Below are 22762 nucleotides of genomic sequence, written 5' to 3' on the forward strand. Positions count from 1 at the left end.
ATGCTATTGTCAGTTTTGTTTCTATCCATAATGTTGTAGTAGGACCATACAAAGAGTTTAGGAAATCTAATGTCACAATAATATTAAGATTTCTAAAGGGAAATTCTGATTGATGAACCAGCTGTTATGAAAAATATTCTCCATCATTTTAATTGGGCTTATAATTAATTTTCCAGTTAATTCTTATTCTGTCTTTCAAGAGAACCGTTCTGTCATTAGTGGCTAATGTGCAGTTTCCATGATAATCTCAAGAAGCTTGCTAAAAGATTTTTGACATTATAGTAAGACCATCACCCTCAAACTTTATATCGCCTTGAATTTCTCCTTCTTCTATTTTACAATTCAGATCACTTCACCTACATTTAATACGGAATTCCATTTTTTTTTAATTCTTGACTGCTTAATGAAATCCAGATCATTCTATCTGTTTTGAATGCTTGTAAATAAGATATTAATATATTCAATATGACAGGAAGCATTTGTCAGATTTACTGTTGTATAACATCCCAGATATATAAAAAGCACTTCGTATTTATATGAAATTTTCTTTTGCTTTATAAAAAGCGATTCAGACTGCTTTAAAACCACAGACTAAAACATCAGTCATTTATCTCTGTGTGTACAACTTCCATGGCAGATGACAGTGATGCTTTAATTGCAAAACCAGACTCTTAGAAGACCATGTACAAAGATGGGAAATGTAGGGTTCAAAGAAAACTGTCTTTGCCAAGTCCTCGCTGTTATTAAACTAAGAGCCTGGGGTTTTAGGTACTAACCTAGATATTACAGCATGTAGAGATTTAACTGATTTGCATTCTAGAAATACCAAAAATTGGCAGACACTAATTGGGGACATTTGTTTTATTACAAGCATGATTAGAACCCAGGTTTTATTTTTATGCAGACAGTCTTAGCTGCCAGAAGGATTGTGCCAATTCTGTTAGTAAGAATAATGGTGACGTTTTGCAAACAACCTGAACTTCCTTTAAAAAAAATCAAATATGCAGTAATGCTTTTTTCCCCTTGGCTTTATTAATAATCAATACCGTAACAATACTAACAACTCCCAGGCTTTGAATCATTTCCTCAGAGAAGCCACTTCCTTCCCAAGCCCATTCTGCAAAAGGGAAGAATTTCATTTTTCAGCTTGCCAAAACTGTAGCATCAAAAAAACCCTAATTTTCTCAGGGAAATCATACCTTCTTGTGGATGAATGCAAGCTGTCTGTTTAATTAAGGCAGGGGTCTGGGAATGGCAAATGCTACAAGCTAGCACTGCCCGATTACCTAACGCGAGACCACAGCAGTGAGGTGGGTATCAACACACAGCAGTCAGGAGGAAAGCAAATGAAAGGAAACCCTACATTAACCACAGCAATGTTTTTACTTTGTCTGTATCAATTTGAAACTCGGAATTCATACTTGTTTTTCAGGTGTTGCTGGGATAAAAATCTCACGGGCTTATCAACCATGAATACCTCTATGCACTGACAGTTAGCTAGTAGATCTTAAAGGAAGGATGAAGGACAAAAGAAGGAGAAAAAGTGTAGAAGACATTAATCTACAGAAAATCCCATGAGACAAGGTCAGTACATCGGTCATTGTCTGTCTGAGGTGAGAAATTCAATAAAGTCAGAGGATAGCAAATCTCCTGATGCATCTTTGTAACATCTTTCATTTCAATAACAACTTTTATGGCTGGCACAAGCTAAAACACTGTGATAAGCAGCTCTTGGAAAGTCCCAGACAACTGCAGTTGCCAGCCTCAAAATAACCAGAAATAGTTTGTTGCCTTGAAATGTCTACCAAAATTTGGCGATTCCATAAAAATTTTCATATAGAAGTCCCAACTGTGCAAAATTAATTTCTGAACACAAATTGTTTATTTGTATCACAATACTCTCAGGAGTCCCAATCACATTTGGGGACAATTTTATTCTGTCATATATGGCTATACAAGTGAAGAGTAGCTAGTCTTCCTTAATGTCATATGCAAAAAGCATAACCTGTTTCTGGACTAAAAACCTTTTACTACCACTTTCTTCCACACAGAACTCAGAAAGGGCCTATGTTTCTTCAGTCCCATCAAACCAACAAATTCAACAAACATTCCGTATCACAAGTAGAATTTAAACAACAGAGTTCATTCCTAAACATCATGATTCCTAAAACAGTATCTTGCCGTATCTTCTAGGAACAGGCAGCCAACAACTACAAAAAGGTCTGGTGGCCTAAAGTACAGATGCCCAGTTAGTGCACAGACATACTTTTCTCCCCCTCCTATTTCAAACCAGTGGGGCAGAAAGCATCAATTAGGAAACAAATAAAAGGGACAGAATTTAATAATCTGACCTAATCAGCAAAGCTTTTAAAAATTAAATGAAGCCACGATGTCACATCTGCCCCTAAAAAACAGGCTATTTGTTTTCTGTGGGACTGGTTACCAATTTTTTGGATGGCCTTAATTTCACACGAGCAAACATCATCACATACTTTTTTTCCATTGATGCCTATAATGCTGTCAAGAGTTTGGAATGCCACAAACTGAACTAATTTTGTACTGAAGAAGTCCTGAAGAAAGAGAAGGAAGAAAAAAAAAAAAAAAAAAAAAAAAAAAAAAAAGATGTCAAAGGCTGCATGCTCACAAAACTTTTAAAAATTTGGTGACCACCTCTGGGAAATCACCTGTGCTGTGGCCAAATACAATGAGCTCATAGAAGAGTCTTAAAATTAATTTGAATGAATTAATTCTGTGCAACCTAGAAATTGAATATGCTTATTAAATATGAAATGAATCCTATGACCAGAAAAAGCTCCTTTATGAGTTAACAAACCATATTTTGTTTCCCCCGTAGTTTAACCACCACAAATTCGTATCTAGCAGCAACTGTTTAACTGTTCTTATACAAGCACAATTAAGTGGATGGAACCAACAAGCTTTAATTTGCCCAACACCTCAAATTATGTGTCTGTCTAACTTGAAGGTATACAACGTGCAAGAATCTTGTTTCTGTGTTTGCGTTTTTGGGTTTTTTTGCCTTGAATTGTCCCATTTTATACGGAGCCATTCTAGAATTGAATAAATATACTGAATAAAATTAATCTGACACAGAAAAAATTTAACAGGGACCTTAAGGGAAATAAAAAAAAATATGAAAAATAAATATTTAATAAAAAGGCACTGAGGTGAGATTTGTATGACCTTCAGACTCTCTCCTGTCATAAAGACATCAAAAACTGTAATCTGACATTGCCAAGGCAGGTAACAAGTTGTGACAACCAGTTGGCAAATATGCTATTCTAATGCTATTCTAAAGCTCAGGTTTATTTATATTCATTACCCAGTCCAGCTCATTATATTGTTTTATTTGTAAATTAAAAATATATACCTCTGAAATGTCATTAAATCCGGACTTTCTAAATTGCAGGCTAGCATTGTAACTACTGTAAACATCCATTTGGATTGCATTGATTTTAAAGGAGTACTTAAAACCCAACACAGTGAAGCCCAAACTAGCTGTGAACAGGCTGGTCTGCTGGTATAGCGCAGGGCAAGGCTGCGTCTCCAGAGGCAGGGATGGCCCCCATTAGGAAAGCAACCTGCCGAGGAGTCCGTCTGCTTAGTCCAGGCGTGCAGCAGCACAACACAGCCACTCTCCTTTGGTATGAGCACTGCACAATCAGCCCAGCTATCCTGTCACCACTGCACTGCATCCCGTGGGTAAAGCCTAAATTCTCCGTGAGCAGGTATTTATGGTATGTTTTCTGAATGCATAGAACAACAAGGCCTGACCCAGTTAAGGTTTCAATTTACCACCGAGATGACTGTAATATAAAATCCTGATAATTAAAAAGGCAGACTGATTTACACCCAGCATAATGTATTCTTAAATATGTAGACTAAAATTTATTTTTCACTTGATCTCAAGAGAGCTGGAGACTATTAGAAGAATTTTAAAATATGTTAATTACAGCATATCAGCTGCTCCTAGTTCATCTTTGTTTTGTGGGGTTTTATCCTCCTTAAAAACAATATGCACATTAAAATGCTAGCATATGGTATTGGCTTGAAGAAGAGCTGCCCTTTTGGATCTCCAATGGGTAAGAGATGACACACAACACCAAAACAACCTTAAGAGAGGTTCAGGTTCTCTGTGAAACCGGTCATACTTCAAGATTTTTGTCCCATTTTGGAGTCAAGATAAAGCCTTTAAAAAAAAAAACCACAAAACCAAACCCCGCGCATAATCTTTACATTACAAATTCCTTCTAAACGACAGCATTGAAATGCTTTCTTTTTCCCTCCATTTTTATTATTTTCCCTGCTTTCATTTTTTAATGGAATGAATAAATCATTTAGTGTTTGTGAAAGGCATCAGATCAGTAGCCCTAGAGACTCAAGCCTAATTAAGTTGCTTTCAGTGTGACTTCCTTTTCCTGTTACATAAACAGAGGATTGCAACCACCCAAACTGTACTGAGGGTACCCCATAACAGCCAAAATCTCCTTCCCACTGAAGTCAAGGGTCCTGATCCCTTGTGCTTTGCAATTTCAGTTTTCCCATATTATCAGAGAAGGGACAACGTGTTAACTTTGTACAGCCACCCTTTACCAGCAGAAATGATCACCTTGGCAAGGGAAGCGTGCTTCAGCTCTAAGCTGCAAACCAGAAGCCCACACTGTGGCAGAGCAGCAGGACATACTGCCTCTGTCCCTGCTGCCCTACAGACAAGAGACTTCAATTCCTAGTAACTTCCAAAATACAGAACAAAACATAACAAATTCCTCCTGTTCGTGACCACTTCTTTATAATATTTGGATATCTTTTTAAGCTAAGCTGTAACTTAACTGTAAACTTGTAACAGAATATGCTGAGCTGATCCTGACACTCCTGCTAACCCACGACTGGTCTCCTTTACACCTCGCCTCTTGCACCAAGTTGGGAGGTGTCACACTGTTGTCACTTTACCTGAAAGCTCTTCAGGTTTCAAAAGATAACACCCACCATGAAGCTCTATGCACCTGTTTATATGTAAATTACACGCCAAATAGCGCCAAAACAGCTTTATATTCAAAATTAAATAAGAAAAAAAAAGTGAGAATTCATGCCATATGCACAATATATCATCTCTGTGACACTGCACTGAAATCTGCACAAAATAAATGAACCCAATTTAATATTCCCAGTACCCAGTGGAACCACCAGCCTGAAGGAAAACCTAGAACTGAAGCATTGCTATAAATTGGGTTTTAGCACTTATAACGGCTCGTCGCTCAAAATTCCCAAATGGCAACAGAAATCATTTCCTGTATATAATATAAATTCCTTATATAATATAAATTCACATCTCCAATCTGCATAGGAATATTTTGTTTGCTTACTAGCCTCCTGTCTTATGTATTATTTTCTGGTCCAGATTCTGCAGCATTACTAGAGCTGTGCATAACACATCCTCAGTCTAACATTTAAGAGGGGTTTATTTAATGAGGTATCCCTTGGTATCCCAAGTAAAAGGTTTAATACAATGAAGGCAGTTAACTACCAATGAAATAGGGAATGATTATTATAGATGCAACTAGAACACAGAGCCATTGCCTCGATGCATTTATATGTACTTTCACATCTACAACACGCAATGATATTCATGCTAAAATACTGAGATAAACATTTTGGAACTGTATTTCAACAATACAGCTTATATATGACTGGTTGAGCCAACCTAAAAAGGCTACACCACCTCATAAGAAGAGCTAACATCTAACATAACACACAACAAAACACTGCTTAGCTCACACAGAGAAGACAAACAAGCTTCACTCACTTGCTAGAAGACATAGCTTAAAATTGGCCAGCATCACTCACATAATTAGCTCTACTGATTTCAAGAGATTTAGACTGACAAACCTTTAAAGTGGGGTTCATTTCATCTAACTGTAACACTTACAAAGTGGATATCTACGTGTGGGTTAGTCAGCTTAAGCTCCTTTTACAGCAGGCATCTACATGTGGGTTATTAAACTTCACTCCCCTTTACAGTTTGTGGAGAGAAGCAGGTGTTTTACTGGAGAAATCTAGACACTTCTATGTTAGGTTGAGTTGAGCCTCTTCCTTTACAGGGAGTCTTAACACAAACTTTCAGTCAGCTAAATCCTTCTCCACACTCTCCATAACGCTCATATAAGGGGAATGGAAGAGAAAAAGAGAGTGTTGTTTAGGGTTTGAGGCACAACAATTAATACAATGCATAGCCTTTTCCCTTTCTTTTCTCTTGTGGACAAAGACATCTCCAAATAGGAAGAAAGATAAGCAGACCTCACACTAGACCTGTGGAGGCCCTTTTAAAAGTATCCACTTTGGGCATGGTTCTGCAGCTTTTCATTCCGCAGAATAAAGACTGTTGCTGCTTCAGTAGAGTTCCTGCAAAGCACTGATTTAAAACCAGTAATTTTAAAGTTATCATGCAAGATAATTAGTCACTCAAGCTAAACAAAATAGTTCAATGTCAGTGACACACAAAGTCACCCAAACTGTGAACCAGAACCATATTAGAATGAATTCAAAGTAGTTAAGTTTAAGTATACTCTTGGGTTTTCTTTTAACTTTTCTATTCCATTTAAAATAAATAAATAAATAAATAGTGAAGTTTTATCATTTGCATGATCTTTCATCTTCTATGCTTTCATGCAAAATCCAACCATTTCAGATAGCATTCAGCAGACTTGTGTGAAGAATTAGCAAAAGACCCAAGTACATTTAATTGTCACTGGAGTCTTATTACAAAACTTTGCTCTAAGGTAGGTTTCAGTCTCACAGAAACTTTCATGAAGAAAAGCAAGAGATTACAGAGAAACAGAAGACCCTCTGCAAAACTGAGACTTCCTTGTCTTCCTCTTACTGGACAACACCACACAATATAGAAATGGAGAGAAATATTCTGATAATCTTAACACTTGCTTAGAACAGCAAATCATGATGCACCTCATACATGCAAGCCATAAAAGCGACAAACGTTAAATGCATGCCACGCATAGAAAACTACTCTGTGTACTGTTCCCAAGCTACAAACAATGACTCTATGACGCATTCAAGGCAGAAGAAATTAAATTCAAAAGTCAACTCCAGGCGAAGTATACCTTTTAAAATATACCCTAGCCTTCATCAAGTCAAAGAAATGCGGGGACAGACTCCTGGCCAAGTTTGTGGATTTGGTGTGTTTTGGTTGTTTTTTTTCCGCTCAAGTTGTGATTGACTTAAAAACCTCAGGCAAAATCCTGAAAGACATCACAGTAAAACTACTGATTTGATTCAGGAAATGTACTAGGAAGAAAGCAAGCTCCTAGTATGTGTTTTTCTCTATTTTGTTGTATAAATACATTTCTGCATGGATATTTTTCTTTCCTTCTTCCTCTCAGCTGCACAAGTAAATAAAGATGTAGAAACACTGCACTGGAGAACTCTTTCAAGATGGTTACTTCATAAAAACGCTTTTCAAAGTTTACCTTGGACTTTTTTTGCAAGGGAGTAAATGCATTTTTCCCAAGGTGAATGACTAATGTTTACTATCTTCATCTGAACTGGCACACAGGGATAAGCTGAACTCATCAATTCCACTGTCATAATAAATTTTAACTATGTTCTGCACACACATTAATTTGCTTATTCTTACATGACTGAGAAAGGAAAACACGTAAGAAGGAGGAAAATACTACATGTTCATAATAATCTGGAATATACAGAATAAACCACCCAGGCTTTCCTGTACTCATAAAACTCAACAGTGACTGCTGCAGTCATAGCTTTCCAAAAATTACTCAAGGAACAAGCTACAGATTGGTCTGGAAAAACAATAGGGACAGAGCGGAACTTATTTCTATTAAAATGCATAGTGGAGCAGAGTATACTAGTCTCATTCATATTGACTAGTACTTTACTGACCAAGTCAGTAGGACTGCAGGAATCAGTAGGATTAAAGAAAAAGTACTACACAATTCAGAAAATAAAATATTTTGTCTGGAAAACTTACAGGTCCAATACGAGGACAATAAATTAAAATAAGTAACTTTTAGCAGGGAATTGTGTAAATTAATCTAATGCAGTATACATTTTCCAGATCAGAAAAATCAAACATGCAAATCTTGGATGCTTATATTCTGAAGAGACATTATGGAAAACTCCATGTGTGGAAGAAGTGGATGTACAGAATGAGCATTTCCATTAACTAAATTTCCTTCTCTGTAAAGCCCATTTATTTAACTCCCTGAGCACCTAAAACTCAGTGAAACTTGGGAGTAGACACCTTTGACTTGGAATACTTACTCTGAACTGTACAGAAGCACTTCTGGAGTAAATCTGCAGAACCAAGAGCTGAAACTCCTGACTTGGTTTGTACCTTAAGGCATACAATAAAGTCAGCTGAAGAATCAATAGCCTGAATCATTCCATTAGAAGGAAAAGTGTTCAAGGAACTGAGGCCATTAGCACAAGCTTAATGGAATTAAGACATTAACAGAGTAAATGGCAACCCAGCTCTTCTATAAGTTATACTGCAGTTCTGAGTAAACACTATCTTAGTCAGATGAAAGCATAAGGGTGAGTGTCAGAAACAGTGGGAGGAGTTCTGCATCTAAGCACACATTAGGAATTGGTGATTCCTAGACAGAGGTGTATTAATAATTAAACAGAGCTTCTAGGTTGAAAAAACAATCAATAATATACAGTAAGATCAGACATTCCTTGAAAAATTGGCAAATGTGGGCTTCAAAGGTTATGTATTCACACATAAGAATTTCCATTTACATCCCTTATATCTGTCATTACTATATCAAATTAATGCTAACATCAAGACTTTTTAAACTGTAGATCCTTACAGTGTTATGTTTAAAGCCTGTAGTCGTTTACAAAATATTATTAGTTACCTACCAGAATTTTCTTTATTGTTCCTCCAATCAAAGATTTAAGGGTTTGTTTTGGTTTGGAGTTTGTTTTTTTCAAGTCAGTTTGTTTGGTTTGGTTTGGTTTTGGGGTTTTTTTTGGTGATATACCTATGAAGAAGTTAATAAATTTTAAAATAATTGCTTTTTGTCAATAAGTTGCTAGGCAATTCTTACTAAGGCATGAATGAAATAGGGTTTTCACTGTGAAAAGTATCAGCTTACCCTAAAGAACAGGAATTCTTGTTCATGTCTAATACTACTACAATTCTTAATAGCTTTGTTCCCTTTACAGTGATTTTTCAGACTTCATTTGAGGAAGTTCTAAAAAGATATAAAAATGTTGCTGTAACACTAAATTAAATTACAGGAAATCATAGAAAGTATATGCTTTACAAAGCAACCATACTGTAGTCAGCAAATGAAATAAGACTTTTTACAAGTTTGTCATTGTCAAGACAATTCATAATTCTCCAAAAGCTTGCTAGCTGAAATTTTGCCAATGTAATACAAGGTAGCAGAGTTGACAACACCACAAACTGGTGGACTATCAGATTTTCTTTTGCTATGCCAGACTTCACAATTCTATATTTTTTTCTGAACAGGACACGGTAACAGTACCCTGCAAATGTGCCTGCTTAACTGCCTTGAAATAGAACACAATTTCAAAACGGTGGAACAAGACTACCTCTGTACGATAAAAAACTGCTCTCAAAAAGAAACATAGCACCTTTCTTACAAATCCTTGTTTCTTATTTACTAATTTAAAAGTTTAAAGTAGTATTACCTGTGCAACAAAAAGCAAGAAAAGGAACTTCATCCAACCTATTGACAGGAAAGAACAAGAGAAGGGCCCCAGTCCCATTGGCCAGTCTCAGTGCCTATACACAAAAGTCTCACAAGATCAATTGGCATTTTACCAAAGCAGTTAGCTTATAATTTGACTCTAAGCAAGAGGAGATAAATATGTTCGCTGACAAAGATGACTCCTAACAAACATCGGGAAGGAATTTCCATTGTCAATGCAAAAAATGCACTTATTAAAAATGTAACGACGCTTATCTTCCTGCTGCAAACTTTCTTTTAGCAATTCTGTTCATTGCAGAGGGCCCCGAACAGTGTCAAGTTTCTATGCTTTGTTTCATAAAAATATTCATACACAGGCTGATTACAATGTATCCCAAACACAATTTGCCACAAATATAATGACTGATTGGATTTGACAAGCCTCCTTCTAGAACAGTAAACACTGAAGCTTTTGTTTAGGGATATTAATCAGCTCAGCAAGCCAAACGAGTCACCTGTGCCAGAATGAAAGAAAAATCATCCCCACCTCCTAGTAGAACAACCATTGGTAATATCAAAAGGAGGCAGGCCATTAATTGAAAGAATTAATCCAGATCCCAGCAATTCAAAGTGGCAGGCTTTCACCAGACACTCATCTTTCCTGTAACTGATCACTCTATTAGCAATAATGATCCTGCTCTAACGGCTGTGGAGATCCAAACTGAAATCTGGAATAGCTTTCTGGAAGCTAAGAAGTGCAAATCCAGACAGATGTTAAAATTTCCCTCCAGACTAGTCCAGGGGCCTGCAGTTGCACCTTAATGCAGAGTGACGACAGCGTTGACTACACTGAAAATATCTTTATGCCCTATAAAGCTGACCTTAATTTAAGAATAATTAGAAAACATAGGTGTAAGGGAATAGTATCTTAATTTAAGAATAATTAGAAACCTAGATGTCAGTGCACAGTACATCACACTTTTTAACTGCATCTTCACCATCAGCAGGTCTCGGTGACATTCTTACCCTCCTCTGCCCAGTGGCAGGTAAGAATATTACTGAAGATCTGTTCTCAAGCTCAGGTTCCTGTAGAATGGCAAATGATTACGTGAAAAATAACTGGCTAACTTCAGTGGTGAAGTAGTGCTCTGAAGTATGCCCAAAGCCATCCTCAGCTGTAAAATGCTAATTTATTATAGGAGGGTATCATACATGCTGAGCGAACAGGAAAAATCTTCAGATGGTGAAATAAATTACTCTCCATGAATTCAACTGTTGAAACTTTTATTTATCATACCCACCTAGGTGAACAATGCGAGGCTTTGCAAGCCACAAATAAAAGTAATTAATTGTGATAGTAACTATTCTACTTTCCAAAGTGATACATCTACACATTCCTACAGAAAAACAAATCCTTCAAAAGGTATTCTGCAGACCACTGAACAACATATCTGAAGATTTTTTTTTTCAAAACTAGGTCTTCCAAAGTTTCACGTTTGTTAAAAGTATGTTTTTACTTAGCTACATATACTCACACATATAAATATTCATGAGGGCTTAACAACAGTTTCCGCATAGAATGATTCTTTTCATTTTCTACATCTTACCTGCTACTCAGAAACCCACCTCCCTCCAGACTGTATGTGTATGTACCAACATGTACACTAAAGATCTCTAGCATGATTATCAAATACCAGTGAGATTCTGCAGCAACAGGGGTGTCTCAGCCTAGAGCAAATAGGGCCACCCACAGAATCAAGTAATTTGAAGGTAATCAGTCCACAGGGACACTATATGTTTTGACATTTCCAAGTTTATAATAGTCAAGCCCAAAACCTGTCAAAAGCACACCCTTTCCACTAACTGACGCTCCCAAGCTCTGCAAGCACGCACACGCAGCCTAGCAATTTCCCACCTAGATTTCACTTGTTTTTACATTCTCATCCTTGCAAATGGGGCAGTGGGCTCCTGCAACTAAGACTAGGGTGGTGAAGAACCAGCTTAATGTTTCACTGTCCCAGAGATGCTGGATCCCAACAACCACCGTACTCCCCCGTCAAGACCTTTAAAAGACCATATATACGATCACGTCCTCACCAAAGGAAATCCTGAAGCTCAGGGAAACTGAAGATCAGCTCAGCAGATACTCTGCACAATATATGAAGATCGCAAAGTACGCTGTCTCATTAATACTGCTGCTAATTTTGCTGTGTCCCAGTTTTTCGGCCATCTGCAATCAGAATTCAGTTTAGCTGATAAAAAAGCAAATGTGCTGCAGTACAACCAGGAAGTTGCAGTCATGTTAGGAGACTGAATAGTCCCTTTTCTGCACAGGAATTCTTTTCAAGAAGCTTAGAAAGGACCTAGGACACAATTAAATAAATCAGATCACTGAGCAGAAGACCTGATAATGTCACTTTTACTTTCGACTTCTGGGGTTAGGTGAGCTGTTTTGAAAATTTTCCAATGTTTAGGAAATTATTTGGGGCAGGCGGGTGTTCTTTTCCCATGCACATTCCCTGATGGCAAATATTAATACATGGAGCTTTTTGGTTGGCACAAGGAGAGGGAGACTCTGTAGGTACTCTATTACTTCTGGAAGGCTCATATGGATATAATTATTTCCAAGATTTTTTAAACTCTGATTCCCATCAATTTAACTACTAGGTTCCAAAGTTATTAGAAAGGTGGACTGATGAATGAAACATTTTCTTATTAATTAAGATTCAGAAGTAAAAGATGGAAAGGTTATGAGATAACCCAGTAGGTATTTGATTCCTCCTTTTAATGCCAATATTACTAATATTACTAGTAATGATTTTAAGTAATTGCATAATAACCAAATTTTATTGTGTGAATTCCTCAGAATTTGTATTAGTTGGTCTTTTACCTCCAGTTCTCTTATTAGGAATAGCTACATAGCATGGCAATATAGCACATTTACAACTTTGAAATCTGAGATAAAAAGACCGTAACTGAAATCAGCAAATAAGCAAGCAGTGAATGTGAACTGGCCGTGGGCAGACGCACCTCCACTGACACAACAGAATTATAACATACTGCTGACACAAGCTCTGAATTTGTCTTAGAAAGCAACAATATTTAGTACAACTGTCAGCCCTTGTGCCCTAGAGAAGCATCACTACTGAGCCACAGTTCAGGCAGCTGCTGAGGCAGTAGTAGTATGCAGTCTGGCTAACTGTGTGTTAACTAGACTACTGATAGCCACCAATCTCAGAGCCAAAAAGCCCACCTTCTGTGACAGGGAAATCCCTCCTCTCCTGTTAGAGTGAAACCTTGACTGCTGAATGATTTAGTCCAAGACAAACCAAGTCTCTGTAAACAGGAAGTTCAACATTGTGTTACTAAATAGTAGGACAGCAGTGGAATCAAATATTCCATGGTATCACAGATGTCCAAGGAAGCATCAACATCCTTACGGTAATTTTTAAATTTTCCATTTACTTTTAGAAAATATTATAGACTATATACAAATATATTTATATATACATGTATACACACACACATACATAAGATAGGGAAGAACAGTACTGCAAGCAATGTAACTACTGGGGTCTCTCTCATCTGAATTGTAACACCAGTAACACGTTGGAAAATTCTGAGATATGCCTTAAGCAATTTAAGAGATTAATTTCTCTTTTTTTCTTAAAAGGTAAAGGAGGTTAAGCAGTTGAGACTTTCAAGTCACTTCTGGAAAAAAATTTCAAAGCATATCTAAGAAACCTATAGGAATAGGATTTCAAGTTTTTCAAAAACATTATACTGAAAGCCTGCTTCTCTGACAGCCAGGAGTTTTGTTATCATTTCTAATTTGAAGGTTTTTACTCACACTTTCTACTGATTTGACTGCACTTTTTGTGTCAGGTAAAAGGCAGTGCTAAAACATGTCAAGATAATTGTGCCAATTTAAAATGTACATATAAAAAAACTCATTCAAGAAGTTGCATACACCAAACAACTGGGAAAACAACTTGCATTCAGACCTTGGAGTATTTGTTGCAAGAACTCTATATCGGGCTTGAAGACTGAGGCAAAGAATGACATTCTTCAGAAAGCAAAAAGGAAGAGTGTTGGACAAACAGGCTGATTCCAAACTTTTGGAAAATGATTTATAACAAGAACATATGGAGACTAACCTTACCTTCAAACACACAAGAAATGGGAGTTTACATTTTTAATTAAAACCACAAATAATGCAAATTCTGCGGTTAAAACTCAAAAATTTTAAGGCAATCCTAAGAAAGAAAATATGTTGAAGAAGTATAATTAACTTGAACACAAGTTTCACAGAAAGATATTATATTAGAAGTCAACACTATAGCAAGATCGTTGTCCGTTTGATGAGATTCAACAGGAGCCTCCAGCACGACAGAGGAAGTCTGCCACCACATGCAAGGCTTAACTGTTATTTCTGGGTTCCTTTTTTTCAGTGTCATGGTTTCAGCTGGGATGGAGTTGACTTTCTTACTAGCAGCTGGTATAGGGCTATGTTTTGGATTTGGGATGAGAATGGTGGTGACAGCGCACTGGTGGGTTTGGTTGTTGCTAAGCAGGCAAGGCCTTTGCTGCTCTTCAGACCGCCCCACCAGCGAGTAGGCTGGGAGGGCACAAGAACCTGGGAGGAGACACAGCCGGGACAGCTGACCCCAACTGACCAAAGCGGTATTCCATAACATATGATGTCATGCTCAGTATATAAAGCTGGAGAAGAAGGAAGTAGGAGATGTGCAAAGTTATGGCGTTTGTCTTCCCAAGTAACCATTACGCAGGACAGAGCCCTGCTTTCCTGGAGATAGCTGAACACCTGCCTGCCCATGGGAATCAAGGAATGAATTCCTTGTTTTGCTTTGCTGGCATGTGTGGCTTTTGCTTTACTTATTAAACTGCCTTTATCTTAGCCCATGAGTTTTCTTCCCCTTCCGATTCTCTCCCTCATCCCATAGGGGGGTGGAGAGGGGTGAGCGAGCAGCTGCGTAGTGCTTAGTTGCCAGCTGGGGTTAAACCACAACATTTAGTAAAGTGGATCAAGTTGATGGGGAAAATGTAATTTCATTTGCACTTACGCTATTTGACATAATTATAAGTGCTCATTGAAATTCGGCTGATTACATAGTTTAACATACCTTTTAGCAGCCACTTAGTCTTTTTTCAAAAATTTCTTTAATATTTTTTTTTCAAAGAGACAGCAGCATGGGAACTCGTACACATTTGTAAGAGACATCCCATGACTGAACTTACCTTTTCCTAATCACTTTCACCCATAGATTCCCATGGTCTACTAGCCGAAAACTCATAACTTATTACAACACAGGTCCACAATGTTTGAAGAGTAGGGTTAATATAGAGGTCAAAATAATGCTCATAGAAAACAAAGACAAACATTAGCAGAGTTTGGCAAAATGCAAAAGAAAAAAAAAAAAAGGAAGTCAGTCATCCTGCCACATGGCACTGTTGCAGTGGTTTAAACTATTTAAATTTTCATCCAAATTCTAACTGCTTGACTGCAACCTTGTTTGTATCTCTAGTTAACCCATTTTAGTTTATATTTTGGTTTTGGAGCTGCTAAGGCAAGCTGTAACAAAAACACTGCTAGGCATGAGCTATCTTGAAAACAGGTAACCCGCACAGTGCTGGGAAAAGTTATGTGGCCAAACACCATGCTGAGGTCTCAGTTTTCCTAAAGGTAAATATCGTGATTGATACTTTCATTTGTCTACTTGAGAAGAATATACAACTTCCCCTTATGAAGTCTGAACTGAAAGATGTGAAATTTAAATATGTACATTTCCTCAGCCAGGGCCTTCTACTCCCGCTGTTTGAGGTGACTATGGGTTCCAGATGCAGCAGGAAAGGACAGGTTGTGCCAACAGCATTAAAGCTATGCCAGAATTGTTGAATAGCTCATCAGTTCACCTGAAGAGGGCTAATTCCCATCTTGCTGCTTTCACTGTTCTCTGGTGTAAACCAGGAATGACTCAAGCACTGCATTTACACAGGTGTGCAGTTCAGTCAGAAAAAACACCCTACAAAGAGGGAGCTTTTGTTTATCCACCTTCCTCATAAGCACCAAAAACTTATGGTTTATCATGTTTTAATTTGAGTCTGGAGAAAATTATTAATCTCCATACACTTCACGTACTGAAGAAGGGCATGAGTATGACTTCATAAACTTGCCTTTTTTTTTTTTCTTTTTTTTAAATTTAAAAAACACAGCTACTCATTCTGATGAAATGAGCAGGATTTCTCTCGAGTTTATTTTAAATTCAGTGAAAAGGGTAGTTTTTCTTCCACCTTGCATTGAATTGGCCCCTGTAGGTAAATTGCTTGAATAAGCCCTGCTTGTTGGATGATAATTGAATGAGCTTGGGGAATTTTGCCAGTTCCAGGTGTCGAGGAGTTGGGAGAAAATAACATCTGTTCTCAACAAATAGCAGAAAGGCAAATTCAAAGTCACTCTTAAAAAATTTGGAGCATGAACATTAAATAGAGAGTAAAAGAGTTACATTAAAAAATATTTTTTTAAAAGTAAAACTATGCTTTTTTTATTAGCTTAATGTAGTAAAGCTAACCTGCTACATCCTACATTGTCAATTTAACATTTTCTTCTGTCATACCTTGCACTGTCACAATTTGTCATTGTGGCTAAAACTCCTAGATTTTCTGCACCATATTCACTGTAAAAACAGCCAGACAATTGTCTGGCTACACACTGACATGCAAGAACAGGCTGGCTAGTTAGGTGCCTAAACATGAGTTTTAAACACAGACAGACAGCAGAGAGCATACTGCTAAGTATTCGCCACTGCCTGTAATTTGACACAGTATTTTACATAACGTCTTTAATAATTGCATTGTCTTTTATACTTGTGGATGCTTTGATTCTTCTTTCCCATCCCTTTCTTTATGTTTCAGACCCAGTTGCTTACATGGTGATATGAGAAAAGTGACTCCACAGATATGAGGGCAGTAAGAGCCACCCTTCTGGATTCCAACCTGGCCCCTGGGTACCCAGTGCAGAAGAATTCTGAGGCAGCAGAGAGAGGGGACAGAGGAAATGAGTTACTGCTTTTTATACTGTTCTGCACAGATCATCCCACTCGCTTCCAAGCCCTACAATACCTCAGATATATGAATTACTGCAGCTTGGCAGTGACAGTAATTTATGTGAGTCCAGCAGAGGAAAGAATTCAGAGCAAGAACTTCAGGTACATTCACACTGAGAACTTAGTCGAGGGACCCTCTGTTGTGTGGAAGGAATGTAATGAAAAAAAAAATTTAATATCCATCAATATCTTAAGGTTTTTAATGTAAGGGAAAATCTCAAGACAAAACAGCCCTTACCAGGACTTGCTTATTCTCACTTTCATGTAAAGACCTCGTATCTTTTTAGTAGCAGAAAGGGTGCAAATGCACAGTACCTGCATAGATGACTTCACTATTTAAAGTTTGTCTTAAGTGGACAGGTTAAAATGATAATCCCATTGCTGAAGAAACAAGTATCACAGAATCACACAGAATGGTAGGGAAGGTATCACCTAGTCCAACCCCCCCTCCCCTCCCCGCCAAAGCAGGTTCACCTAGAGCAGGTTGAACAGGAATGCATCCAGGAGGATTTTGAGTATCTGCAGAGAAGGACACTCCACAACTTCTCTGGGCAGCCTGTTCCAGTGCTCTGTCACCCTCAAAGTTCTTCCTCATGTTGAGATGGAATTTCATGTGTTCCAGTTATCCAGTTGTCGCTTGACCTGTTACCAGGCCCAGCTGAAAAGAGTCTGGCTCCATCCTCTTGACACCTACCCTTTAGATATTTATAAGCATTGATGTGATCAGTATATCCAGAATTATCCTCCATTGAATCTGTGCCGACACAAACAGTATTGAGTAATCCTGCCTCCCTGTACCTTCTTTCCCTGGGGCAGCTAATCAACTTTTTCCGGAAGTTACATGGCATTCTTACCTGGCAAAACCTGCCACAAAAGCTAGGTTAAATGCACAAGCTCTTTATCTTAACCTGTCAAGAAACTTACTCCCTATTTTTGTCTGGACACTGCAAACGTACTGAGAATTTTTATTCAAACCAGGAAAAGCATATTCTCAACTTCAGCATAGCCACTCACAGCCTAAAAGCTGCTCACACAAAGATAATAACACAGCATATTTAGAAAATCATTGGTGAGTATAACAAAACGTAATTTTTAAAAAAATATATCATTCTCCATGATTATGCCAGTTTTATACTTACCACCTCGTTATATTAATAAAACTTGGGAGGATGAGGATTACTTTATAACCTACACTTACGTCCATAAAGCTAGCAACTACAATCAGCATGTTTTCACTGCTGACAACCGCACAGAGTAGTTTGGGCTGAATGGCCGATTATCCATCAATTCCTGTATAACTGATACAGGTGGTAAACACACAGCCACGTGGGCCAGAGTTTGTAATGAAACTAATACAGTACATCATCTGGTACCTGTGTGCTTTTTTGCTATGGTCATCATCTCTTTCTCCAGAGTACAAGGACAATACCAGTATCTGACCAGGTCCAGCAACCCTTTTGCCATACTGTAACAGAAGCTTTTGTTTTCCTCTTTGTATCAGAACACATATAGGAACATTCTTTGAAATATATTTAGACTAATTTTTTTTTTTAATGTTAATTTTCAGGAATGTTGCCAATCTGTTTTTAGCAGATGGTTTGCTATTTAATGTCTTTAGGCAAGGCAGAAAAGCATTAATCAATAGAATCGAAAAGAAATGTTGAGAAATTACATGCAATTTTACAAAATCAAAGGCATTTCCTACATATCGTCAAGCAGACAAAAACATGTTGACATGTTGTTATTGCAAGGAGCCAAGGAATGTCTTGCACATTATGACATTAAAATTCCTTTTACGTGGTTTCAAGTCTCCTGGCCCCCTCATGACATGAATTTTACCCCTTATTAATTTTACTCTTTCAGAAATTTAAAAATTCTCCATCAGTAGCTTGTTTTGTAATTATGAAAAAAGAATCCAGGGCTGAGCAATTAAAAATCTACTCTCAAGACCTAGAAGTTACAACACAAAAAGCTTTACATTTCCTTACTTGTTCAAATGAGCAATCAACAGTGTGGCTCCCCATTCACTCTATGACACACTATTATACCTGCTTCGACAGTAGTCAATCATCCTGAAATCAGTCTCCACTAATAAGTGATGAAATGTGCAGGATTCACTCTAGCCATCAGAATCACAGAATCACAGAATGGTCAGGGTTGGAAGGGCCCTCTGGAGATCATCTAGTCCAACCCCCCCGCCAGAGCAGGGTCACCTACAACAGATTGCACAGGACGGCGTCCAGGCGGGTTTTGAATGTCTCCAGAGTGGGAGACTCCACAACCTCTCTGGGCAGCCTGTGCCAGTGCTCCACTACCCTCAAGGTAAAGTTCCTCCTCATGTTAAGATGGAACTTCTTGTGTTCAAGCTTGTGCCCATTACCCCTCGTCCTATCACTGGGCACCACTGAAAAAAGACTGCTCCCATCCCCCTGGCACCCTCCCTTTAAGTATTTGTAAGTATTAATAAGATCCCCCCCCTCAATCTTCTTTTCTCTATCAGCTATTACTCAATTACTGCAGAGAACACTAACAACTGTCTGAAACCATGATTCTAATGTACTTCAGGCCATAATTCTGTCCTCTGCATTTCCAGACTGCTGAAGTCTGTTCCTGTTGCCACCATACTGAGATATTATGCAAACATGCTCCCACTTGCTCTAATCAAGTTCTTGCTTCAGTGCTTGTGTTACCATTAACAAATTCTCCCATGTCAGCGCGTATCAGGCAATGGTAAAGACCCCATCCCGCCTTCAAGACAAGACATATGGATCTTTAGTCTAACGATTAAACACAGATGCATACATTTATATAGAGACGTATTATTAATATATTAAAAATATTCTCTATATAATAAGTATTTACATAAAAATATTTCCATATTCCCTTGCACGCAAAGTTTTTCTCAGTACTTAAATGAAAATATAGTAGAATTAGCACTATAAAGGTGCTTTTAAACTGTTTTCATGTAAGAAAGAGATAAGTTGTGCTGAAAAACTCATGTATGTTGATAGAATTGCATTTATATTAAGTATAACAATAAATCAATGAGATGAAAATGTTTCTACACCAAAAGCATTCCTGTTACAATGCCTGCATTTAGAGAAATGAAAGCTGCAAGTGGGAATGATCTATCCCAACCTAAGTCTCCTGTCATCATTTCACTACTGCTTTTTCTGGCCTTGCTTCTTTTGGTGCATAAATTCACCGGTCCTCCTGGCATTATGTAAGGCTTTATAAATCTCTCTGGAACTTGTGGGGTTTTTTTATTGTTGGTTTGCTTGTTTTATGTCTAACAGTTTGGAAGTTAGTTTTCAACTTATTTGGCTTTACAACCATGTGAAAATATTTTTAAGCTAAACACAAGCTGAAAATATCTCATTCAATTACATCTACTTTTAATGATGTCGTAATCCTTTACGGCTGACATCATGTTGTAAACTCAAAGAGTACTAACTCTACTGCCTCTTGAAAAAAACAGGATCAAAACAACAACACGTGACTGCAATATTGGAGACCAATAGCTATACCGTTTTGGTGCCAAGACCAGCATCTTGCTTATGCTATTCTGACTGTATGCAAGCCAAATATTTCTTGCTTCATTAAAGCTACTACACATGTTTTAAAAGGTCTGTATAAACTATATCAAATAGATTTAAGTGTTGCAATTTTTAATGCTAGATTTTGTTTTAATTAACACAAGCAAATATTTGTAATGATCTAGATGTGAAACTCATTTTGAGAGCAACAAGAAAGTAAAAGGCTTTCAGAACAGACTCAGAAATGGTGCATCGCTTCTTTCCAGTCCATGGAAACTCAATAGCACTAGTTTCACCAGTTTCAGTAACACTAGTTTCAACAGTTCCATCCAATAACTGTAGTTTCACATTGACTAAAAAGGGATAAAACATTTGGGTACTCTTATGCAGCCTTTAGCTTTTTCTATATTTTTCTCCTCGCTGCCCCTCCTCATCCTCCAAACTGGTACACATGACGTGAACACCTCTTCTGATCAGAAATACCATAGAAATTACAGCATACTACTCTCCCACCCTTCACTTGAGCAACTTAAAAGATTCCTGTTCGCACAAGTAGAAGAGGGAAATGCTGGCCTCATGTGATCATGCAATATACAGCTGGTAAAATTATAAATACCTCAGAGAAAAACAAACAAATAGAACAAAGTAATTTTGAAAACTATGCTGTGCTGTCTTCTGCAAGCCGTATTTATTCTGTTCACAGAGAAATCCCAAAAGGTGTTTTCTCTAAGCATAACTTTATTGCAATGATAATCCTGTAATGGATGGGTACAGACTCATTGAATCTGCTGTGCTGGAAAAGTTTATCTGACAGTTTTTCTTTTACCTACGGTGTGCCAAACCTTCTTGCAAAGCCTTTGGCAAGTCATGACTTGATGCAGAAAGAAAAGCTTCAAAGGAATTTGAATCCACCATGAAAGCAGGGACAGGTAATTCACTGTATTAGTTGGATGATTCATGAAATAGATCTCTAGCTAGATTCAAATTACAAATGGGCAAATAACACAGTCTAAAAATCTGTATCATCTCACTAAAATGAAGACTGGAATGACCATTTATCTATGAATAAAAAACCCAGAAATACTATCTCTTTTTCTTACATTCTTCAGAAAGCTGCTTATAGAAATCCTCTTTTCTCAGAGATCACCTGTGACAGCTCTAATAAAAGGAAAATTCAAACATTCACATTTAAAATAAGGGGTTTGATTTAGGAAGCAGGAAATGGCAAAAGCAAAACTACAATAAGATTTGCACACTCTCACCAACATTACTGACACAAAGTGACAGAGATCACGAATTTTCAAGATATAAGTAGAGAATTAGGCAATTATTTAGTATTTAAGATGTGCTAATTATAACATGCTTGTCTGGAGAAATATCTAATCTCATACTTCAGAGCTCATGGCAGTATCAAATTTGTATCAGTGAGGCCAAGATCTATGGTGGGAGAACAGACATGGCTACTACACAACACTGCAACATCTGCCTACTGCAGGATTCACACGCTCTCTCTGGGCTATTACTAATGGGAGAAGAGAAGACCTTCTGTCTGATTCATCTAAGCAAATCCAGCAGTGAGTCAAACCTACCACCAATAGCTTGTATAAATTTGGCCACATTGATTCTCTATATTCCTCTCCTCTGCCCGGCTCCTGCAGATTTTATCTGAGGAGATTAAGATCTCTGAGTCAACTGTTCCACTACACATTTGTACAGTGCTGGTCTAGCTGCCGCAGTGTCATTTTCACAGAAATAGTAAATAAAGAAGTTGTATAATTTAAGTAGAGAATATAGTAAGAATCCATTATGGACTTGAGAAGACACATTCTGGCATTTTAAAGGCAGAGAATTTCAAGGGAGCAACTTGGATCTTCCATGTCCATATTAAAAAAAAAAAAAAAAGTAGTAAGAATATTCTCATTTGTTCATTTTCAAAGCCAAGTAGAGGAGGTGCTGGAGAGCTATAATAATTAGTCACAGTTTTGGCTCCTAAAGATCTCTGCCTTTGCCTCAGGAAACTCTGGATATCATGTTAAAAATAGCACCTTGGTTACAAAACACCAGTTGAGCAGAGAAAATTTATGAAGAAAACGGAAACAATGCTGTTACAGGGAGAACACATCTGCACTGCACAACTGCAGTCAGAATAGATTTAATGGTAACAGCAGCATCAAGACAAAGTATCACATTTCAGGTACCTGGCCATTTCATTATCTAGTCAGCCCATCTGCCCACACTGTCCCACCAAACAGCCTGTTACTGAGCTATTTCTCAAGTCCCTAAAATAAAGGAGGCCAGAAGTTTCTAAAGAGGCTACAGAGGTAGCACTGGAAGGCCAAGGACAGCACAGAAAGATTCCTTCACAGATGATGGAAATTACATTGGA

The 22762-nt window shown here is 37.7% G+C and overlaps 1 protein-coding gene across 1 annotated transcript in view; it reads right to left on the reverse strand.

Annotated features, from left to right (window-relative positions):
* Positions 1-22762, reverse strand: part of GALNT18 (polypeptide N-acetylgalactosaminyltransferase 18) — a 240562-nt gene that overhangs the window by 209709 nt on the left and 8091 nt on the right. The window contains exon 2 of the mRNA XM_009892647.1: positions 17639-17656. Coding sequence (XP_009890949.1) covers positions 17639-17656 — 18 coding nt within the window. The remainder of the gene's footprint in view (positions 1-17638; positions 17657-22762) is intronic.

Source organism: Charadrius vociferus, unplaced genomic scaffold (assembly GCF_000708025.1).
Source record: "Charadrius vociferus isolate BGI_N301 unplaced genomic scaffold, ASM70802v2 scaffold19, whole genome shotgun sequence".
NCBI lineage: Eukaryota > Metazoa > Chordata > Aves > Charadriiformes > Charadriidae > Charadrius > Charadrius vociferus.